The sequence below is a fragment of the Aptenodytes forsteri genome, unplaced genomic scaffold (assembly GCF_000699145.1).
Source record: "Aptenodytes forsteri isolate BGI_AS27 unplaced genomic scaffold, ASM69914v1 Scaffold65, whole genome shotgun sequence".
Lineage (NCBI taxonomy): Eukaryota > Metazoa > Chordata > Aves > Sphenisciformes > Spheniscidae > Aptenodytes > Aptenodytes forsteri.
This window is the reverse complement of record NW_008795127.1, coordinates 7,043,633-7,068,258: the sequence shown is the minus strand read 5'-3', so window position 1 is coordinate 7,068,258 and position 24,626 is coordinate 7,043,633. Positions and strand designations below refer to the sequence as shown.

General features: G+C 39.5%; 1 protein-coding gene across 1 annotated transcript; it reads left to right on the top strand.

The window, feature by feature from the left end:
• Positions 1–151: 151 nt before the first annotated feature.
• LOC103897396 (trihelix transcription factor GT-2) lies at positions 152–23,028 on the top strand. The gene is made up of 10 exons (XM_009277407.1): positions 152–617; positions 5,490–5,576; positions 8,968–9,405; positions 10,421–10,510; positions 11,254–11,325; positions 15,562–15,648; positions 19,028–19,099; positions 19,795–20,196; positions 21,653–21,718; positions 22,607–23,028. The coding sequence occupies exons 1-10, from the start codon at positions 230–232 to the stop codon at positions 22,825–22,827; spliced, it is 1,923 nt and encodes a 640-aa protein (XP_009275682.1). The 5' UTR covers positions 152–229; the 3' UTR covers positions 22,828–23,028.
• Positions 23,029–24,626: the final 1,598 nt, after the last annotated feature.

The window sequence follows — 24,626 nt, the reverse complement described above, 5'->3', positions numbered from 1 at the left end:
GCCGCCCCCCCGCCCCGGGCAGCGCTCCCGCCCGAGCTGCTTTATTCGCCTGCCTCTAACACCGAGCCTGCTTATTTGGCAGTTTCTCAAGTTACTCCCCTCAGGCAGCTTGAGCCAGTAAAACTAGATCCTTTCATCTCGGCGGAGCTTACTGACAACCAGCCGTCTGGTTTCCTAGGAAACAAAATCTTGGCTAGAAATAGTGAATCATTTCCAGGTCACTTTCAACATGGAGAGTGGAGCAGGGAAGCATTGGACTGAGGAGGAGGTTAAAGCCTTGTTAAGCGTCTGGTCAGAAAAAAATATCAGAAAGCAACTCCACGGCACCCTGAGGAATAAAGGAATATTTATCTACATTGCTAAAAGGTTGCAGGAGTTAGGAGTTTGCAGGGATTGGAAACAGTGCCGTGCAAAGTATAAAAATCTGAAGTATGAATACAGAACGGTTAAATATGCCCACAACTCTGGGGATGTCACTAAAACCATGAAGTTTTTCCATGATCTGGATGCCATATTGCGATATGAACCTGTCACACAATTAACAGCAGAAGAAAACGGCAGGTGTTCTGCGACTGAGACGCAGCTGAACACAAGCCCCACAACAGAGAGCACGCAAGGTAAAAAACTGTTTTTGCTTCTATTTTTCTCTCTTTGCTTAAAAACCAAAGGGAACAAAACCGAAGCCTGAGTTTGCTCGAGCCGAAGCGGAGGTTGCGCAGCCCCAACAGCGCTGTTAGAACTGACTTGATGCACTCCTTGCGCAGGGGAATAAAATGTTAGCACCCACCAGTGTCGAAGTCTGTAAATACAGCGTAATTCTAGCAAAATTATGCTAACTGCTTGTATCGCAGCCTCGGTGAGTACTCACTGGTGTCAAGGCTCCTGCACTGGGTTGAAACGTTAAATTGAGAAAAGCTGTTTTCTTTCCCTTTGACATTCGTTTGCAGTACTTTGGAAGCAGGTTTTGTAGAGCTCCAATTCAGATGTAAACTTAAAGAAAGATAAAAGTAAAGGTTGAAACTGTCATGATTTTTAAAAAAAATCGTTATTTGTGATACAAGTGAAATTTAGGATTTTTATTCTTATTTCTCTGTAACTGAACATTTAGGTATGATGACTAAAGGTAAATTAAATTATTTTGTAAGCAATTCAAATTGAATATTTGAGAAACAGAGGGATGTTTAACAACGTCTCATTAAAAATTGTAATGCAGTGGGGAAAGTAAAAATCATGTTTATCAGACTATTTTGAGGCAAACCAAATGAATACAACTGCTTTTATTCTGAAGGGTTTTTTACCAAATCATTTGCATCTCTTGTTTTATTCAACCCTCTCTACATACGCATTTAAGCTGTGCTTAACATTTCATTAGGGTCAATCTGCTATTTGACATGACTCAAATCTCCTTGTCACATCCTAAATGTCACTAAAGCATAAGCCCCAATAATAGTTATAAGTACCAAAATAAGATGGCTAAAAAAAAGAGAAATGCAAAGCTTAGCTGTTTCTTCCCACAGGATGTGGCAATTTACATTAATTAAGATTGTGAATCTTTAAGAAAACAAAAAACTCAACATTAGTATCAGGGGAGATTGCCAAAGGCACAGAAAGGAGCTGGACATCTAGCTTGCCCTTGCACCCTTCTGCGTCTCTCTCTACAATGCTCTTTTACAGGTCTGAGGAAAAGAAATTGCCATTTTTCTTGTCATTGTTTACCGTAACAAAACGCTTGACCTTAATTTGTCGGCACTAGCAGAAAACCTCTAATCTGTCAAAGTCACTTTTAAGTTAAAATGGCAATTTTACAATATTCTAACGTGTGCTCTCTGCACTGTGTATTGCAATCCATTTTTATTTTTAAACTTGCAGAACTGAGGCTAATACAAGCTGTTACACTTCTGAGGACTACGTGAAAACTAAGATAGTGTCCTTCATCTGAGGATCTGCCCTTAGATTACCCTCTGTGTTTTGATGTAGTTTGCACCAACTGTTAATCCTAATTCTCATCTGCCCTAGACCTCTAGCAAGTTTAAATCAGAAAAGGTTAATTTCAGTTGCAAATCCCAAACTGGAATATAAAAAAAAAAATACCCCTGGGTGAGACACACCTCATTTTGAAGCATTAGGACAGTCTGGTTTTAAAGGTGATATAATTAAATATATCTCTTAAATGCACAAGCATTTCTGTTACTCCCTTAAAGTAAAAAAACAAACAAGTTTTATGGATAAACAAATTAAATGCAACTAACTGTAATAATGCAACACTAGTGGTAAGAATTTAAATGCAAAGGTTCCCACAACAACCATAATTCAGCTACAAAGAAAAGACACTGAGATAGAAACGTGTCCTGCAGCTATGCAGAATGCATACATCCATAACAAGGGGCAGAGAGAACAGCTGTGAGAGCATCAACTTTCCTCATTTAAGAATACAAGTCAAGCAAGTAAGGCCGTACTAGAGGCCCAGTCCTTTTCCGACTGCAGTCGGAGTTGCAACGCCTGCTCAGGGGAGGCTGCCCAGCTCAGGACTTCGAAGGGCACTTGCAAGGCTAAAATGGCATCTCTGGCTCCGCAGCTGATGCTCACGAGTTCTTTTGTGGGGGCAGATCTGGCGGTGTCGCTCCCACAAGAAGGAAAGGCGGTTCCCCGCACAGGCGACGGCAGCCCGCTGCCCCTGCCCCGGCCGTGAACCTGGCTGGTCCCCCACGGCCTGCGGGAGGAAGGGGACTGCTTTAACGTGGGCGTCCTCCTCCGTAAGGCAAACAGACCAAAGTACAGCTGCGTCCCTGCGGGCCCCCTCCTGGGCTTCTCCCTTTCAACCACAGAGCCTTACAGGAGAGGAGGGGAAAATGGTCCCTCCCCTCTTTAAAAAGAGGCCGAGAAGCCTCATTTTGTCAGAGCTGGAGGAACCAAGTGTGTCTATAGGCTTGTGACTTGGGTAGAAAGAACAAAATGCTATCAACAAACTCAAACCTGTGCCAAATAATACTGTCCACCGTGCACGCCTTACTTTATTTTAAGAACCTAGTAGCTATACTAATTTGTTTTGTTTAAAAAGCATGACAAGGGACAGGGCATGCTCCTGAAGAAATTACTGTATTTTTACCATTCTGCTTAGCCTCAGTCTAAATATTCATATCCATCCTTAATGTAAAGCTACAAAGCACGTCTTTGTGTTTGATTTGCTTGATTATCTCAACTACTGGGAGATTGCTGGGGAGGGGGAGGAAGGGAAAGGAAGGAAAAAAGAGACTACTTTTATGGGACTGAATGGTATTTCTATAGTGTTTGCCTGAGTTTTTTCTTCATATCTTGTAAAATCAGTTTTCTTTTGAAAGTGTAATTGAAGAAACTAATACTAAAAATGACAATTAAATCTAAGAGAGAGGTATCTCGGGACAAACTTGGTAGCAACACACACACCAATTCCTGGCTCGTTCGTGGAAAGACGACACTTCTTGCATAAGCACATACAGCAGTGCAAGCCAGAGATGTTCATGTTGTCCTCCCAAAATACATGTTTTCAGAGGCAAACACAGAGTTGTAGCTTAAACAGTCATTAAAAAAGACACAACTCAACATGTTCACTTCTCTTAAAATTTAGTCTGTGTATTATCCCAGTAATCAACAACCAAGAAAATCCATGTAGCATGACGGTGCACTATGAAAAATGGTATCATTCATTAGAGTTCAAATGAATGACCTTCCCATTTTGTTAACCAGTTTTGATTGTTTCAAGTTAAATCAAGTATTAATAAATCGAGTACATGATTTACAAAAGTAAAGCTCACTTAGTAATTCATGTTATGTTACTTACGCTCTTTTATACTTCTCTCTTTATGTTTAAATACTGACGCATTGGCCACTTTCCTTGCCTTTCACTTTACCACAGCAAATGCAGAAAAATTATCAAGTCTGAGCAGAAATGCATCAGCAATGACAATATTATCACATGTACAAAACTCAGACAGCTACTAGAAATGCAAAAAGATCCTTCAGAAATGCGGACTTGAAAATGCCACTCATACATAGTTTTCCATGTCTGGACTTTAACATCAAACATGTCATTGACAAGTATTTTATATACTTTTCTTTTAATAAGTACGCAATACTTTTATTGAGTACTTTTTTTGCTCATCAGATGCTTTTTTCCCCCCCATCAAATATTCTAACATCTTTTTGTGTTAACTGTTCTTATTTACTTAAAATAATAAATTGCTTCTTTTTAATATTACAATGTAATTAAGCTTGCTTATCCTAGTACCCATGGCACACTCGGCAGCCTTCCAAGAGAGAATTTATTTCCCCTTTCCGCAGTTTGCTTTGCAGCTCTTAAGCGGATAAAACGCCAGCCCGGCACTAGAGGTGGAGGCATGAGCACACCTTTTCCTCCGTCAGCCCGGCCGCAGGGGGTAGCAGCTCCTGCCAGAGAAGGAAGGCGGACAGCTGGGAGCAGTCAGAGATCAGGCCACTGCATCTATGAGTCATTCTGAGCCTTGCTGAAAGTCAGGGGGATTTGGGATAATGTTTTCAAATGAATCCAAACGCAGTTTTCAGTTTCACGTACGTCAGGGATACCAGGTTGCATCCTAACCGCACCTCGTTACTGTTCCCCGTGAGGAAGTACCGCAGTACCTTTGAACAGGTAGCTTTGATCTGTGTGACCTGCCTGGCTGGAGCTGGCAGCAGCTCACTCCCCGTCCAAGTGAATCAACATTTCAAACCTCCTGTCAACGTGGTACGTTGAATACAGCATATTACCATAGAACAACTTTAAAAAGTCTGTCCTCTGTGAAAATTAAGCTGATTCAGAACCTGACTTACATATGCTGCTCTCCAAACTTACCTAGCAATTGCTGTAATACTGCTTTTTAAAGAAATGTTGGAATGCTACACTGTAAAAAGCTAGACTGAATCCTGTTGGCTAGAAATACATTGGTTCTCTAGTCACAATACTTTCCCACTTTCCCTGTGCCATTAAAGAATTCCATGGATTTCCAGGACTCTTTGCAGAACACACTTGTTTCCTTCATACTCTTCTCTAAATACTCTACTTGGAGTTTCTTTTTTTGTTATATAAATGGATTTGTGGTTATCTGAATCCATGTGCAAAGTCCACTTTTATTTGTATGTCTCTTATTTTCATTATCTACTTTCAAACTATACTTTTAATGTGCTGTCCGCCCCAAATACTGAGAGTCAGAAAAGGATACAAGTCACTAGAATCAAGTCGGTTTCTACAAGAATTTTAAAAGACGTTTCAAACAGGCTTCATATGCAAGATATAAAATAATTTAATTTGCTTCCTATAACTTGTGTCCCCTTATGGGGACAAGGCAAATTAATTTTAAATCTAATTTAAATACAAATTAAGGGTGGAGGTTACAAAGTTAATAATCTTCTCATTGTGTATGGACATTTTCACTTCAACTAATTTAAGCTAATTTAGTCCATACCTATTTTTCATCTAAAAACTTTTTCCTTCCCAGGTGAAATATCAGTTTCTTTAGAAGATGATGAGGATGCTCCAGGAGATCCACTACTTTTTATGTCACATGTCAGACCAGTTCAACTAGGTATAGTATGATGGTGCAGAGAGATCAAAAACTAAAAAGCAGCATGGCTGTCAGAGCACCTTCTGATAGCTTGAGTACGCCGTCATTCTGTTTCTGATCAACACAGCTTTAAAATAGCCACACCTTTGCACCATCTCCTTCCCAGTTTTAGCACTCAGCAGTCTCATGCATCACTAGATACTCACCACTGTATATGATGTAACTCCTGCATGACCACCGTTCACATTCAAAACACATCCCATGCTATAGCTTAATCACATTAGCCATTTAATTTTGTTAAATGCTAGTGGAAAGTATGCCAAATAGTAGTGTGTGATACCCATGTCAACTTGCGGATTTTCTCCAACTCCTGTGATTTCTGCTTAAAGCAGCATGAGTGATGGCCTGAGCCAGGAGAGAGAGGCAGAGGTCAGACCTGTCCCACTGAGCAATCCAGATTTGGAGTGGTCTTCAAAGCAGCTGTATCCTCTCTCCAAGCAAGGGGTAGTCAGCAATGCTTTAGTCCAACCAACCATACAACAACTCATCCGGAAACCATCCTACTATAGTAGTTTTGCTCAGGAAAGTCATTACAGAGCAAAGGCACAAATCTGGCAAGCCAGAAAGAGGGAGAAAATCCTAGGTGTGAGCCCCTTGGAGGGGCTGCTAAAGGGAAGGGAGAAACCTTAACACATTTTAGGCAGAATTAGGCAACCGATGAGCTGATTCCTTGCCTGGATGAACAGCAGCACTGTCCTGAATTTCCTACGTGCTCTTTCCATTTTTTACGTACCCTCTGTGCCCTAGCATACATCCCAGTCCAGTTACAACAACTTTCACTGCAGAATCTCCAAGGCGCCGTATTCAGGGAGAAAACAAGGCCCCAGCTAAACCTACAGCTTTTATGTTACACACTACACCCCTCTTGCCTGGCATAACAAGAAATTAAGGAATAGACAAGTATCTCACATGGAATTATATGCACATACATATAAACAAAACTTTCTTGCAGTAAGTATCTGAATCAAATTTTACAGTAATATGTCTGTGTTACTCAGTGCTCTTGCAACACATTGCCAAGCGGATTCATTTCACCTGCTAAAAAATCTTCAATTCTGAGAAAGCTGCTTTCTACAAAGCCAGCAAAATAAATTCAATTGCATGGGCTCTGGAGTATGTACTGATACTAAAATGTCTTCCCTAGTGCCTCTCTTAGTCTTTAGATTTCAGGCACTATTTCAGACACCACTGAAAGAAAAATTTTGAGCCCTTTGTATCTATATTGCTTAATATTTTGGTTTCATTTCAGCAGATTTCTCATTTTGACAAATCTTAGGAAAAAATCAAATATGGCATAAACACATCTTGCAGATCAAAAAATAATGTATATCCTGTCTGAACAATTTTTTTTAAATAAATTAGAGCTAGAATACATTTGAGACATAAGGAAAATTTTCAGTGGCCGTAACAACTTTGTTTCAAAGTGGTGCTTGTGGGTAAGATATTTTGCATCACAATGCTTTTTAAAGGGAATGAGGAACAAACAAAGCCACCGTTTTCCAGTCTGCGTACAGCAGAATGAATGAGCAATGCACCAAGTCACTAGAACTCATTTGAACTCATATCCACAACCAAAAGTGAGCTCAGTTGCAAATGAACTTACTAGTGAGAAATACTGGTCTACACAAGAACTAAAGAAACCTTATCCCTCCCAGCTTGCCCCATACTCTATGGCTTTGGCTGGGAAGTGCAGGGAGCACCTTCCGCATTCTTATTCCTCTTTTCTTCACCTGTGCCTTTTTTCTCTGGTCTCTGTGGCGCACTCTGGTAGTGAAGAATGAACCACTCTGGAAATACAGATAGTCGAAATACTTCTGCTAACACTCAGCAGAGACTACATCAAGCCTATCTGATGCTGGCAGCTGTCAACCGTGGCAATTCCTACGGTTGCATTCACCTGTAAACAGGCGTTTTCTTTCACTCCCTCAGGAAGAAATGAAGAAAACGTAATTGATATGTCACCTGAAAATTACCCTCAACAACATATCAGTGAGCTGGCTGCTGCAGAGGTCTGATTAACACAGGACTAACAGGGAAAAAATTGGTATCTGTTAGTACAGTTTTTTCACAACTAGAACGAATTACAGAGACTAGCAAAGAATGCCTCTACTTAGGACAAGTTTGTCCCCAAACAGGTTATTATACACAAGTATGCTCCGCTGAAGCTGTATGTGCAAGCAACGGTCAGGTATGTTTGCCGTCACACAAAGCTCAGTGACTATAAAGTATCCAACCCCTGTAAGCTGGCTTGCCCTTTTAGAATAAGACACTTGCAAAGGCATTTATCACTTCAGTATGATTGCAGAAAACTGTCAGTTACTGTGCACTTTTGTATTTGCTCTCTGTGATAAAGCACTGGAATTGTGTTTTTTTTTTAAAAATATTTATTTTTGCAAAGATTTAGAAAATGCATGAGAAACCACTTTCCAAACTAATTTGATAATCAAAATGAAGTCTGAAAGGAAATTCATAATTAGAAACAAGGAAACATTAAAAAAGTGCAAGAGATCATACTTCAGTGTTTTAAGTAATTGCATGGCATCCTTTAACTCCTAATATTAAAAAATAAAGTTGAAGACTGGAGAAAATAAAAAAAATATTAGTTCTGCAGAGTAAGATAACTCAAAACTTTTTTTACAAAAAAACCCAAATATTTTTGATTATTCAAATATTAATGTTTATATTGACCTGCACTGAGAAAGGGGGAGGTTCTGTAGCATGAGAACTGGGTTCGTTATCACACAAATGTTCTTGTGTGACTTAAGGCAAAAGTCTTCCTTCCTCAGCTCCCCACAAAAGGCGGGCTTGGTTAAGAGTTAAGGATGAGATTCTTCAGATCCTTACCAGGTTTAAAGCTCTCCATGCATGTAAAACCGAAAGTATGGCATGAATGCAGAAAGTTAAGTCTTTATACTAGTGTCAGTGACTCAGGGCCCAATTTATTATTGTGCTAACGCAGCACTTTGTATCTTCCAAACAGCACTCTTCTCCTCTCTAATGTCTGAAGGACAAAACAGCTCATGGGTTATTCTCAAAGGTGTTACAAGTAAAAGTTCAGTGTATTAGGGCACAGAAGAAAGAAATGTTCCTCTTAGATTAATTAAATGTACATGCGCTATCTTAATATCAGTTTTCAAGAGAAGGCAAAAATGATGTCAGAATTAACAAAAATGCTGACAAATAAATAACCAATAGCTTGATTTTAACGTCACCTCTGCTCCATCTTTCTCTGGAGAGACAAGTCATGAGGAAACGGCATACTTCATTCTCATTCTCTCTGTCCTTTCCCCACCCCAACCACCCAATGCAGGTAACCCGTATCTGTGTCTCTCCCCTACCCCACACGATGCAGGTAATCCAACGTCAGCAATAGAGGCTTCCAAAACACCGGCTTTTATTCCAACAGTAGCAAATGAAGGAGGAAAACACTGGACTGTTAATGAAGTCAGAGCTTTGATACGCATATGGTCAGACAAAAATATCCAGCAACAACTGGAGGGGACAGTGAGAAATAAAAGAATATTTGAACAGGTTGCTGCTAGACTTCAAAAGTTTGGAATTGACAGGGACTGGAAGCAGTGCAGGACAAAATACAAAAATCTGAAACATGAATACAAGAGTGTAAAAAGTGCCCAAGACTCAGGGAGTACAAGTAAAAGTATGAAATTTTTTAATGAACTGGATGCTATTCTGGGGCACAGCACCATGGAACAAGCAAGTAAATCAGATAATGATGAAAGTGAGAGGCCTCCAGAATGGACAGAAGCAAAATCAGAAAAGGACTCCATAGGTAAGTACTTCAGCTACGCATATATCATTTAAAATTTTTAGTTTTCCAGCACTAGAGAGACCTTGAAAGAACGAAAAAAAAGCAACCAGCTAGATTAACCAATTTGCTGGGGGCGGGCGGAAACACTGAATGGAAATTTACTATTTTGCCCAGTTGTTCACTTACATTATAAGGTAATCTTTCAGATAGATTGATTCTTTTTTTAATAGAATTAAGAAACAAAAAGAGGAAAAAAAGATGAAGACATAGGATAAGATAAAGTGATAGAGAGAGACCATTCCAGTCAAAATCATGGCAGAAGAGACGTGTTTCTAGCTTAGATTAAAAAAATGGATGAGAGAGATGGTCAGACTGTGTTACTGGAAAAATGAAGACATTGAGCAAAAGAAGTCTGTAGTTATAGACATTGGTTAAAAACTTAACAATTAAACTGTCTTTCTCTTATGGTCCCCAGTGGCCCAGTTTTACTGGCCTTTGGAGCAAGACTCCAAACAGCACCAAGAGTAGCACCAGGAATGCTGGCAGAGCTTGCCTTTATTTTTGTGTGGTTATTGACGAATAACTTGGTAATGGATGGATTAATGCAGAATTAGAGTAGACTGATGAACCTACACTACCCAGGAGTTAAAACATTTTTTATTGGTATGTACAACCAGAAACAGGCCTGTTGTTTAAGAACAGAATTAAACATAAACCTCTTTATTACACAGTAAGAATCCTACACAGGGGATGATATTACGGTGGCCAAATGTAAGACTAGAAGTTAGTAAAGTAATGGAAGAAGTCGAGAAAAATAGAACACAAAGACAGTCTCTGGCTGAAAACTACGAGAGCATTTTGGGCGAAGATTCACTCTTCAGTTGCTGTTTCTAGGCTCTTTGCTAATGCATCTGCTACTGCCTGCTGGCATAAAGAGCATCCTAGGTTGGACGGATCTTTTGATTTGACACAGCACAGCTGTTCTTATGTAGTACACAAATGCGGTGCCCTAATTAACATAGCATTATTTACGCAGAAATGCCTGGAGACACAGGTGAAGAGGACTCTGTTAGTAATATGTCAGAAGACCTACGGGTTGCAGATATAAAGAAAGTTTCTGACTCAGGTAAACTGAAAAGTCTTCTATTTTTATATAAATCCCTAAATTTAGTAAGTTAAGATGGCTTTCTAAAATAAGCCCACATTGTAATGATGGTTAGAAAATGCAGAGGCCTAAAAAACTTTGAAGCAGCAGGTAACGTCATAGTGATAACCATACTTTCAATAAATACAGGCACATGTGCACATTTACAGTGCTCTGCTAAATTTGATAAAAACAGTCTAGTAAGTAATCGTTCCAAAGATTCATGACCCAAGATGTAAAGAAGAAACTATTGGTCTAAGGAAGTTGAGTGCAATGTATTACTGCATTTACTTTTACTTAAACTATGTCTTCCCAAGGATTAGAACTGTTCAGTCTCCTGTGCATAAACTAATACAGCATTCTATTTTTAACAATATAATGTGATCAGTATTTAATATAATTGTGTAAATGCTCATGTCAGGGAATGAAAACTTCATTTAAGAGTATCACTACTAGCACTGAATATGAAGGTCATACACTCTTTATAAAGAAACATGGTTTACACCTGAAAGCATAACTTTCAGGGGAAGTGGGAATTTAACATTCGGCTAAGTCTCGAAGGCTAATGGGCTTGACTGTCCACAACAGAGGACCTCATGATCTCTTTCAGTAGCATGAAGCAGAATATGGTCTAAATTAGGCGTTAAGGAGTAGTCTTACAGAATTTAAAATGGTCTAACGTGAACTTGAAAGATTTTAATGTCAAATTAAAAATCTTCTGACAGATGATGTTACTGTAAATACTACTCCAGAGAATCTGGCAGCTCTGCATGTAACGAAAGAAACAGCTATGACAAGTAAGTAAAGCCATGGTTGATCATGAGAGGTAATTTGAGGTATACTGGACAGTAGTATTCTTGTTTTACCATTCAAGAGCAATTACATTTATTAATTTAAATTTACTAACAAAGAAATATATAACTGACCTTTTACCAGATCACCGTAGGCATTTGAAGCATTCATTAGGGGAAAACAGATTGTCATGAAAAGTGCATTGCCTATAGGGATCTCATTTTGAGAGAGACAAAAAATATAAGCAAAGATAGATAGTACTTTGTGGGATCCAATTAAAACTACTTGTAAAATGCGTCAAATTCCATTTCTCCCCATGGACAAGTAAAATTACTACCTACACACGAACAGTAGTAAGACACTGTAACAATACATAGATTCAGCAGTGCCACTAAACTGTCATCTGACATAGTTTTCAACTGCCTGCAGCTACATAATATTGTAACTTTTTGGATTGCAATCTTCCAAACAAGTTATTTAAGATAAAGTTAATTGAATACTTCTAGTAAAGTTCAGAGTACTCATTTTTGACACTTTAACATTCCTTTAGGATAAGCGTAGGTTTTAGACACCTATAGCTTACCTTGGTTACCATTACCTTGTCAAATATGTGTATTTTAACTGCATATTTTGTTTGTTTCTGGGTAATTCTAATTGCAGTCTGATTTTGTGGAGAAAGATTAAAATAGCAAGTGTTTCAGAAGTGTCTCTGACTCAGCCTATCCACTCTAAAGACTACTGTTCAAACTTCTGTGGGGAAAAAAAGGCAAAACCACAGCACTCCATCATGAAAAGATGCAGTTTCAGCTTCCAAAATTCTTTCCCTCATCCCCAAATGAACAATACAGACTCAAATAATTTTGTCACTGGTGGTAAAAAGCACCTAGACTTTAATGTTATTAATGGTAACATAGTTAGGTATGATATAAAAGCAGAGAAAAGATGCACACTTTTTACATTACAGTATCATGGAGACCCTTTATTCTCTAATTGTGGTACACGCCTTTCCTAGACAGTTCAAATAAATTTAAAGTGCGAAACTGGTAAGTAAAGAGAATGTATGTACCTCTGTATTAATAAATTTACTGGCTGATAAACAGCGAAAAAGGCAGTCAGGCAGGGAAACCATATTACATTGGTTCTTTGATATCAGTAGATGTCTGACAATTGATAGCCTTTAGCATGTGACTTCTTAAGGACTACTCCATATTCAACATAACTTTTGTAGAAAACTGTTTCTCAACAAGCATGTAATTATAATTTATATATACATACTCATGTACCTTTAAAAAAAATTGGAAAAAAATTTGACATAAATAAGAATTTAGAAATTCTGTTAACCTTGTATCAGGGTATCTTCTTAATTAGTACATGGAGTTAATGTACTCTGCAGTCAACTTGTGTAGGTATGTACTAGCTAGCCTGGGCAGACATCTGCTTTCTGGCAACCGCAGCTGCGTAAATGCGCAGAGGTGCCCAAGCTCCCTCAGAAGTGCATGTGCTTCTTACACGTAGATCTGAGTTATTAACCACAGTAACATCATTGCCACTGCAAATCTTTATAAATTGCCATTTTTTGGCATGGTTTGCCATACTCTGGTAAGGAAAAAATTAAGATGGTATTAGTCAAAAGACAAATGCACCAGTTTCAGGAAAATACCTAGTTATTTGATGTTTCATGGTATTGTTTTTCTCCTCTGTCCACATGTATTTGCTCAAATGCCCACCTGAGAAGGAAAAAACAGAGGTAAATAAATCCTTACATGTTCTTCTACAGACTGTCAACAGTTTACTGAAATTTCTCTCGCAGCATTGCCCTGGAGTAGCTTTCTCAGCAGACTGGCCAGCAGAGGGTGCAAAAGCATCATAGCAATCACAAAACCCATTTAGCTTTTTGCAAAAGCAGCCTAGGAAAGGCTAGGGTCACTGTAAATTTTTCTCTTTTCTGGTAAAAGATACCCATATTAAATCAATCTGGAAATAAAACCTTATTTAGTCATTTTGACTGATGTTTTCTATTTCATGGGATCACTTTTAAGGACAGTTAATTTCAGAAATCTATTCAGAAGAGCGAATTGCTTCAGTTTGCACAGGCAGTAGTCAGTCAATTTTAACTCCATGGACACGTACATTCCACATGTGTCAGACTTTGCAGTACGACCACAGACTGTGTATAGGTGTTTGATTAAATCTGAAGTGCCAGGGGAAACAATAGTGGAGATGAAAACAGGATTCTAAGAAATGCCAGTAGCCTGATGTTCTTAAAAAGTATCTACAGCAAGTATTTTGCTTCAGACAAATGACTTTTCTTGTCATTGTTTTTTTAGGATTTTTGGTGCCCTGCATACTGTACAATGTCCCTCTCATGACAAATGTGGAGTAAGTCATGACATTGCCAAGACACGTTCCTAAGCAAGGGCTTTTTAAAAAATGGTTGTTTAAAGTCAAGATCTTAAGTCGGTACATACTCAGGCACTCATGTTGGCTTCTTTTGAAGGTTTACTGCTGCGTGCTTGGAATTTTAAAATGTACAGACATAAAGTCAAAAGACAATGTTTTAATACATATGCCTCGGGCTGGTGTGAAGTAGTGTTTCAGAGAAGCGCAGAAGCAAAAGTTCTTGATTATTGACTGGTTTAGCCCAAGGCATACTCGGGCTGCAGACGCAAACTCCTAACTGTGCATCCAGAGCTGTCTGTATCCAGTCTCATAGAAATGCATGACAGAGACAGCAGCAACTTTGCAAGCTGTTGGAGAATGAACATAGGCCACACACTGAAAAAAATTCCCTAGCTTTGACATTCCCTACTCCCCTTTTATACTATACAAGGCACACGAGAGTAAGGATTAGGAGACAAATTACTGATCTTGCCTCATGAGCCAGAAAACAGGATAAATAGCGATAGTGACAGAGTGCCAAAAGAGAACAGAGCTTGTATCAGTCTGAGCAGGTAAAAGGAAAGACTGTGACAGCATTGCTGTGGTGGGCTCATGAGCAATGCTTCAAACACAACGTAGAGATTAAGCATATTTGCTGGCAACTGTCTATAGCTTCACTAAACAATGTGGACAGAGCCACTGTGTTTTATCCATGCCAGAAACTGTTGATGGTTCGTTCTATTTGGCTCAGTCTTGCTCTCCTCATGCTCTCCCCCAAAAAACTCAGAACGGTGGCTTAGAAAAAAAGCCAGGCTCCCTACCCACATTCTTGGCTCGCCAAGGAAAAAAAATAAAAAGGCGCATGATGCTGGTCACATCATAAAGAACGTCTAATGCAAACAAGGCCGTATTGATTTGGGGGGTAATTTTTAATAAAACGGCTCTAGAACATGCTTTATTGCTCAATGTTTAGGGGCAATATTCTTGAATGGACTGAGAAGAGGCTGGGAGCCAGCAACTGCTGTCATCGATCCACAGTGTGGCCTTCACCATTTAATCTCTGTACAGCAGTGTCCTCACCTGGAAACGAGGATCGGAAAGACCACTTGCATCATCCGCCTGTCCATCCGTCCATCTGTCCATCCCAGGGCGGAGGGGTGGAGTTCTCCCTTAAACACCGGAGGGCCAATGGCAGAGGAGCGGAGATCTCCTCCCTGTGGAGGGGAGCCCAGGGACACCTCTGTCACCATGCCTGGAGCCGGGGGCCCAGCTGTGTGACGTAAAGCCCTCGCAAGCCACAGATGGGGGGATGCTCTCAGGACAGGCATTTCGTACTTTGTCTTTATCATGCGGGCAGCCTTGCAGCTCAGTCATCCAGGCACAGCACCCTGATGCAATGTCAGGACCCTTGTCCCTTTTGGGGCTAATTCAGTGACTCTTGGCATCAGTCGCTTGGGAGTCTTTCAATAATTTCAGTACGTACTGAAGCACCCCTTATGAAAGTCACCATCTTGCCTGTTCTGCTGCATAAAGGTTCACCAGCTACTACATATCTTACAACCACAATCAGCAAACCATTCTACAAATTCTGATCTGGGTTTAAATAGCTTCAGAGTTTGCACATTTAATCCATAAACTTATATTATGCAGCTGTTACGTAGTGTTCTGGATTTATTTTAATATATAAGTGCATACACTGTGCTCTTAAGCCCACAACTGCAGAGAAATGGCAGCTTTAATGTATCAAGAGACGAAATCTTTAATAACAGTTATTAATGGCATTCTGAAGTTAGCGATCCTCAAGACATAACTCAAGACCTTGTTTAGTTAATAAGAACTCTGTAAATTTTTTTTTTTTACAGAAATCATTGAAGATGAGGGGAACTTTGCCAACTCCATCCCGGCAGCTCTGGGAGCTACACAAATAAAGAAGGAGACGATTGACATAGGTAGGTCAAGACTGTGTCTTGATGGTTATAACAGCACATTCTACTTTACTGGGAACTGCAGGTTCGTATGTTATTCCTACACATTATACTCATTCTGCTTCTAGGTTATGATAAAATCTGGTTTTTGTTTGAAATCGTAGTGCAAAAATGCATAAACACTTATTTCTCCTTCCCCCAATTAATAACAAGATCTTATTTTCCCAGACAACATCCTCCTTATTATGCTAGATGTGGTAAGTCTGCATTTGATTGTAGCAAATACTGTTCTTTTTCATACACAGTGGCTAGAGAGGATAAACTGGAAACCTAAATAGCTGTCTCAGAAACACTGAACATTTTATGCCTTGTCTGTCTTTTCAAACTACTTCATGACAGTGCATTTAATTTCAGACTATTCACTATCAAACAATTGCCATAGGTATTCTGAATTATTTTACAAGTAAAACTGAATTCAGAGCCTCAGCAATATGTAGAAGTCATACATTCAATGACAAGTATTCAGGAGATTTGTTTTATTAAAAATGTTGAAATTTAACATTAGAATACAGTAGGGATATTAATCTTCTGGAATAAATGAGCATAGACACCATGGAAGGTCATGAAAAAAAGGCATCAGAGGAAATAACAATGACATTGGAATCTACTGACCTGACATCCTGGATCAAAATATACTTTACGGTACTGCTGTTTACACCCAGAAGTTAATGGAAAGAATAAAAAATTCTGTTATAATGATTCTGTGCACAACAATTCTTTGCCCTTTTACACTGAAAGTTACTACCATAAAAATATTTCTATTGTACGCATCAGTATTTCTGTGATCCAGGCAAGAGCTTCCTTCCCAGCAATTATAGTTATCTGGAGTTTGGGTGTTGAGACACCCTATCCAACACAGCTTTTACAACTGTTTGCATGGGCTGATCTTGATTATGAAAGACAACTGTAAGGAGTGTGACACTGAGGGCAACATCAGAGCAATGCTATCACAGCGATGACACACAGAAACACAAGTTACATGGAGGATAAAGTAAAGCTGTGTCCCTGAAAGTTCAGAGACATAGTGAGGTCACACTAATGCAAAGAGAAGAGTTCATACAGAATGACACAGAATAAAATGTCATGCAAATCAACTGACTGCCTTATACACACAAATTCCCTGTTCCTGTCATGTAATATCCAATTGAGGATAGTAATCACACAAGTCAGCAGTACACAAGTGCCATTGCCAAAGGCAGAAAGAGATTAGAGAGCCAGCGTGGTTGAGAGAACGAGCACATAAATAAAAGCCATGGGGTTTTTTGGTAATAGTTGGTTTTGGTTTTTTGTTTTTTTTTTAAATCACTCGAGCCCAGGAGTAAACCTGCTGCTCCATTTCGGCCCAAGGTTGTATTTCCAATAGCTGCAAGTGTTAAAGGAAGATGTAAGAATTTTCTTAAGAGTTATGGGGTACCCTATTTATGAAAAAACACTTTATTTCTAGTACCCCAAGTAAATCACACACACATGCTTATGAGAGTATAATTTCTGCTTCTAAGTTTTCCATAGGTATAAAATGTATTCCTGCATATGGCTTATGAAAACAAGTATTTGTCAAATCACTTAAGAGAAAGCAAGTTATAAAGCAAATATGAATTCCAAGTACTACTCTGTGCACGTTAGCAAGTACCATTATAGATAGCTCATCAAATGAACCACTGCTTATATACCAACAATCTCTCATTTCTAACAGAGTCTAAACCATGCGTTCAGTTTTTCAAAACATATAAGGAATACTTACTTCTACCCTTTACTGAAAACAATATTGAAGATAATCGGTCTACGACATCCCCTACCAAAATGATGAGAACTAACCTTTCTTGACCTCCCAACCCAAAAAGTAATTCCACACAAAAGCGAACTTTCAGCCTCAGAGAAGTCCAAGCATGAGAAAACGAGCCAGAGTCAGCAGAGCTGGGCTTTGATGTCCATAGATGATTTCAAGAATTCTGAGGGCTTCTGAATGTTATTTCTGAAGGGAATATTTTTTATGCTGTGAAAGAGTGCAAAGCTATTACAATCTCAGCTCTGCAGAGGGAAAAAAAACCTGGCATGTAGACATGGAGAAAAATAATATAATGATGTTTCTATCCTGTTAGAGATGGAATTTTGAAGAGAATTCAGATGCTGGTAGAATAAAGAACAGTTCTTCTGTCTTCCCTGTTTCGTCATTTAAGCCACATAGAATAGTTTTGGATAGAGCCACCCCTACACATAGAAAGTGCAATTTAAGCTGAGGCTAAAGACTTCCACAAAAGCATTAATGAATTGTTTGTTTTCCAGTTTTTCTTCTGTTTGTTATCTCCATCACAAAAGCTCTGAATCAGACACTACTAGCCTTTCACCCAAAAGTAAACAAACATGGCTGTCTTCTAAAGGAAGGCAAAAGCATGCAACCTTCCCCACAAAACCTAACATCCCTCCCCGCCCAGAATCAGGGAGAGGCACGCCTCAATGCCCAGCTTTGAAACCCACCATGGCAGCTTACTAAAATGGACTCTAAAACACTTATTTTTTTGTGGTAAAAAGGAGTCCTGACTAGAGGAGACCAAGTAGGAATAAGGAGCAAAGGTCTCTTTTCAGTTTCTTTCTGCTGTACCAGGGAAACTCAAAGATCTGAGAAAAGCCTCATCAGCGGTAGGAAATGCAGCTTATGCAAAACCACGCTGCATGCAGGTCTGCCGACAGGTGCCTCTGCCCCTCACTCCTCCCCATCGCATCCGAATCACGTGCACAGCTTCCAAACTCGAGAGGGGGACAATGGTCTTCTAGGGCCCGAGTCCCTGCTCATTTCACGACAGCAGTGGGGGCGCCTGCATGACCCCACGAAGGGAAAGGCTGCAATGCATGACCCCACGAAGGGAAAGGCTGCAGTCCAAGCCCTGTTAGGCGTGAGTGAATCCGCAGACGCGTGCCCTTACAAATGGCACCAAAGCCTCACCAAGCCTGCCCCACCCACATCGCCTAGGAAAAAAACCTGGAAGGCATACCTGTGCTGATAAATGTGTACAAACATGTTATGCAAATTGACTTATACATGAGATACAAACCATCCACGTATGCCTACGTGTTTAATCAAGTATTTTAAATGTGTTGTATCCACAGCTACCTTTTGGGTAATGCGGGGGCAGAAAGAAAGACGGCTTACGAGTAATGCCACTAAATAATTTGATTTAGGAAGGCATGTGGCAGAAGGCTTGTTATAATGTGATAATGGGTTACACTAATGGGTTACAACATTTTTAACTGAAGATAGGTGTTACCTGAAGAAGATGACAATAACATTAGCAATTTAGTTGTCTAAGACCAAGTCTATTTTATTTAAAACTGTGTGTTTCTATAGATGATGATTCTATAAGCACTACCTCAGAAGACAGATCTTGTACACCAGTAGCAAAACGGATGGTTGGGACAGGTGAGTATTAATTTCCATGCTTTTATTCTGAAACAAAATTGCATTGTAATTTCAGTACCAAAGCCGGAGCAACCAGATCCCTACTGTAAACACAGCTCTACTTTTTTACTTCTGACTCCAGTCTAGCTTTATCACTAAACTTAAAAATTAGTTTCATAGCTCTAATTCCCTGTCATGAGCAAAACTGCATTCTATACTTACCTGATGAGCAGCATCTGCCTACTTCTGAATATGTAGGTAAAATTTTTTTCTTCTATTGAATCCCCAGTAGCATTTTCGCTTGCATGATATTATTTTGCCTTGCCATTCTAATTTGAAACCATACTAGAAAGCCATTTTCTTATCAATGCCGATATCTTGTTGCTTTAAAGCTTAAGGCCTATTGCTTTCCTGCATGTACCACTTGGATACATCTGTCTTTAATTTGACAACAGCAGCAACAAAATTACACTGACAAAATGTGGAATTTTAGATGCCTTGGAGAAACATGAGATTTCACTTGCTACATATTTTGCATACTTAAGATAAATGTAATCATGTATGCATATTAACATTGTAAAGTTAAAAGGTTTTCGTAACAAGAGATTGTTATAAACATTAATTAATCCTTCAGCTTGTTACCAAATCATTAGCTACAATTACACTTTAATGTATGTATATTCAGCAATACTCAGTTGTTTCGTTTAAATTTTCAGACAATCACATTCCCTTGGAAGAAGCACAAAATCACTTTAAAGTTATTACAGTTAATGATACTGGAGCAGGAAAACACTGGAGTGATAATGAAGTCAGAGCTCTGATAAACATATGGTCAGATGAAAAGATACAACAAATGCTTGAAGGGGCCACAAGAAATAAAGAAATATTTGAGGAAATTGCCAGAAGGTTAATGAAACGTGGCATAGACAGAGACTGGAAACAATGTCGCACAAAATACAAGAACCTAAAATATGAATACCGCGCACTGCAGAAGGAAAATGAGCATCTTGGTAATCCCAGGAGAAAAATGAGATTTTACGATGAAGTTGACTGTATCTTAAGAAGACAGCCTCTGGGTCCCTCGAGCTGGGGATGTGAAAGTTCAAGTCTCCTATCAGGTACTAAAAACTTCGGTGATGAGATAAAGCGCTTAAAAAAATGAAACTTAAAGTAGCCTGTTGACCCATGCTGTAGGGGTGAAATATGTGGCCAGAATGGGGAGGGAAAATAACTGAAGAACCTGTATCTGCATGGTCACGTGGGCAATACTCAGCGAACGGAAATGGTCTTTGGAGGAGTTTACGAGTGAGAACATTAACAAAAAGTGAAAGCACCTGAAGCGTTCGATGTTATTGGAGAATCTCTGTGCTTTTGGAAGCTTAAGTGAGATACAGTGAAATGGTGCTAGAAAACGTGGCAGGTTTTAGGGGTGATCTAGCAGGCATGTAAAGTCTTATGGATAGAGAGCTGCAAGCTCATACCATTTAGAACTGCGGAAATCTGTAACAATCAAGCCGAGTGCAAAGACTCCAAAACAGCAAACTTCATTAATTCAATTCACACCACAGTCAAGAGAGAGAAAAATCCAGGGCAGTGATGTTTATTTGAGCATTTGTAATTATTGTATTAATTTTGCTAAAGCAGAATCAGTTTTCTGAATGGAGTTTGTTTCTATTTTAGTATCAAAAGACCTCTGATCTGGGAACCACACAGCTAACCTTGTCTCTCCTGTAAGGGTTCTCATGACTGGCCAACTGCTCCAGCTCTCAGGGGCACCTGCCCCTGCTCCAGGCAGATCAGATGCTCTTGTAGAAGCAACTTAACCACTGCAGCTTAGAGCTCAGTGAGTTACAGTAAACCAGAACTGATTCTGATTTTTCTCAATATCTTAGATAATAATTTGCAACGTCACAAATGTTAGTTGAGGACTTGAACCATTTCTGCAGCAGAGGCCAGGTGGACAGCTTGAGCAGGAACCGCTGGAGCCATCCTTAAGCCAGCTGTCCTCAGTCATGAATCAGAGCCCTAATGCGGTGTCCAAGGGCACTGTACGGTAGTGCCATTAGTTGAGGCTGGAATGACATCCACACAGCCATGGGATGACACCACTCCTTCTCACCTGCCTCATTCTTGTGCTCGATCACATTCTTAAGACAGACATTTTCTTCCAAATCCAGAAACTGAAGATATTACTGCTCATTTCTGCTCTCCGTGAATGGGATTTGTCAACACCGTGAATATTCAAGCCAACCTGGCTGTTTTACATTTTAGCATGCTGGAAAAGGACTGTGTAATCTGTGCTGTGAATGCTGATGCAGCAGACAGTAAAATAATAACCTTCCAGAAAAGAAGTTTTAGTTATTAAGCTGTTCCAGGCATCTGCCAAATAAATGTGTCTCCACCCTGACTTTGTGTGCCAACCCAGCACCTAGAAGATTCTTTTCTAGAAGATTCTCATTGTTCCAGGTCACTTGTCCCAATGCATTTGCTTTTGTAGTATAAAGCTTTTTGGTGTGTGACTGACTGTGCTTTGAGAATCTCTGCAAAATAGTCACCTTGCTTTTCTCTTCTAAGTTTCAGTGGGAGATGTTACAGCAAACACAGGATCCTTGAGTATCAAGAGAAAAACTTGGAATGATGGTAAGAGCCCTTGACTTTTTAAAGCATCTATACACTGCTGTTGATTTGGATGCCAGATTCTAGTTGCCAGTACTCAAACAGTTAAAAAAAAAAATCCTAGAACTTAACACCAAGCTCCAAACCAACATTCTTCTCACCCTCAACAATCTGCAAAAGAAGAGTCCTGATAAAAATGTGGGCCTAAGGAAAACTGCAATTTCTTTATTTCAGTCCTCATCCCTGGTATAAATGAGGTAAACATCAGGAAATACTTCTTTGATCTGTAAGAATCAAGTGCAAGAAAAAGAAAAAAAAATATTTTAAAAATGGTATGGTATAGAATCACTGAGAGAGAGCAATGAAGGGATGGATAGAAATATGCAGCATGTAATCTGATATAGGAAAGGTCAGGAGCTTATTTTTCTTCCTGGCAGAATTGTCAGGCTCTCAATAATCAAAATGTCCAACAATGAGGGATGACAAACTTAGTTTTTAGGAGGCTCACCCCTATTTTTAATGCCAAAATGATGTCTCGTCTACAGACAGATGAACACAAACAGATCCGAACACCACAACATTTCTGAATTCAACCTGCTCAGTTCACCATCACAAACTATACTAACAGGACTAACTCTGTGTGATTAAATATACTTTCATTTATTGCCTATTAGATAAGTACGTCTTGCAGAAGTCAGTAGCTAGGCAAAGCTGAAAGTTTCAAATATGAGTGATTTTTACAAGGTCTGCTTCATTCCTACTCGCTGTTATACAATGACACAACACCAGGCAACACCTGCAACAGAGTGTAACAGAAGGACAACATTAGGAAAATCTAGCATGTGCTAAACTTCAGTGTCAGCAGTTCATTGACTTGTGCACTCTAACTACATATTTTGCTTTTGTCCACAGAGGTGTCACCTGTTCCACTTAAGAAAAGTGCTTCTGAAAACACCATACTCCACTTCCAAAAACTATTAACAGAGAGAGTGCACACAGTAACAGAAGGCAAAAGGTTACTGTTAGAAAGGCTTTGTAAGCAGGAAGAAATGCAAGACCTCAACAGAACACAGCTGTATGCTGATCCATCAGCCATACAACAGGTTGGTTTAATGAACTTTCTACGAAATTAGCATGCAAAGAGATTCTCTCAGATAGTAAGAAATTAAATAGACTTATTTATCAGTGTAGGTCACCCACATTTGTACATGCTTGCTCCCCTTTAATATATTCACCTTCAGTCATTTAAACTAAAACAAGGTATGAGTTCCCATCATAATCTTTAACTATGAGCTTTTAGCAGTGACGTCAGTTAGTCTAATAAAAGATATAACCTCTGCCTACATGCCTTGGCTCACTTACATGCCACAATTAACAGGCTTAATTGAAAGAAAATAACACTTTAACTGATCAAAGAAAACACGTACAGTTAAAATTTCATCCCATCATTTCCAATTACCATCTCTATGACCTTCCTAGCAAGTTAGTCCTCTGCAATTAACCAAACAGTTGAAGCCATAAGAGAACTTCTTTTTGGTTAGGCAAGGCTGGTGGGGAAAACACAACACTTAATTCCTTTATCAGCATTTACCCTCCTCCTAGCCTCACCACCTGCCTGTGCTGGGATGGGGGACCATCCCCATCTGCCCACTGAAGGTATGGTACTGTGCAGCAATGAACTGGAGGATTCAATGAGCCAGAAAGAAAGTACACGAAGTTGATGCCCACCTAGAAGGGGCAGGCATGGGTTCTGGTCCCTGTTCTGTACTGGGCAAGGGGTCTGCCTTGTTCAGTAACCAAATGAAGTACAGAAAACATAGAAACAGTGCAGGGAACAATGACATGGTAAGTGACAAATGCCATGCCATAACTAACTGTTCCTCTGCAGAATCCTACTAGTCACTACGTCAGTTTGTGATTGTGTAAGAACTCTACAGCCGGTACTGCCTGCAAGGCATGCACTTCCTGGGTCTTCCTTTCAGTGTATTCAAGCAGAACAACTCATTTCTGGATCTCAGTCATGTTTGGGCATAGACCTACACAGCCCTGCCAAAGCTAGGTCAGTTCTGGGCACACACAGGGGCACGACTGAAGTCAAATAGTCAAGTCCCTACTGCAGCAGCAACAGCCGCTTGGTTTTTCTATACAGAGAGGCCTAAATTCCACCCAAGTCCCTCTTCACAAAATCTTACACAAAAATATTACTGGATATAGTACTTTGTTTCCTGCTCTATCGTTAATTATTTTCTTATTAATTCTTTTATGAGAGACATTACGAAGGTAAATAATATCCACCAAGGTAGATTTTATCTGCCATTTGACTAGCATTTTTAAAACAATTCTGAGAAGTCAGAGAAAGATCCCTAGAAAATCATAGTTTTTTGATCGTATTCATTTATACAGTGTCACAGACATACAGTTGTTCCAGTGTATGCTTATCTACCACTTTTCATATTAGTTTCTCAGTATAAACCTTCTTTGGCTTGCAATACTAGTATTATCGTTGGTTTAAAAATCTTTCTTCTCTCTTTGCAATGAGTTGGTTCAAAGATACATCCTTGAACTTGTACATTGTACTTGCATACAGAACTGCTGTCTTTGGTAGGAGAACAAGGGATCTGTCCCTGCTATCACGGCAGTCAGGTATCCTTCTAGAACATGCTGAGCCAGCTGAAGACCTCGCCATACCTAGCAGCACTAAAATCAGAGGTTACTCCTTCCACATGTGAACCAGAAAAATGTGTGATCCAACCCTAATTCACTCTAGTACATTTAAACAGTTTAGTTCAATTTAGATTTAAATTAAGTTTTTAAAATAACTGTACTGAAAATAATATGGATCACTTACATGTTCTGCTCTACCTGCTCTGTTCCATGAGCGCAAGGCTGAAGTTGCATAAAGCAGCTGAAGCTGATTTGATAACTCATTGCA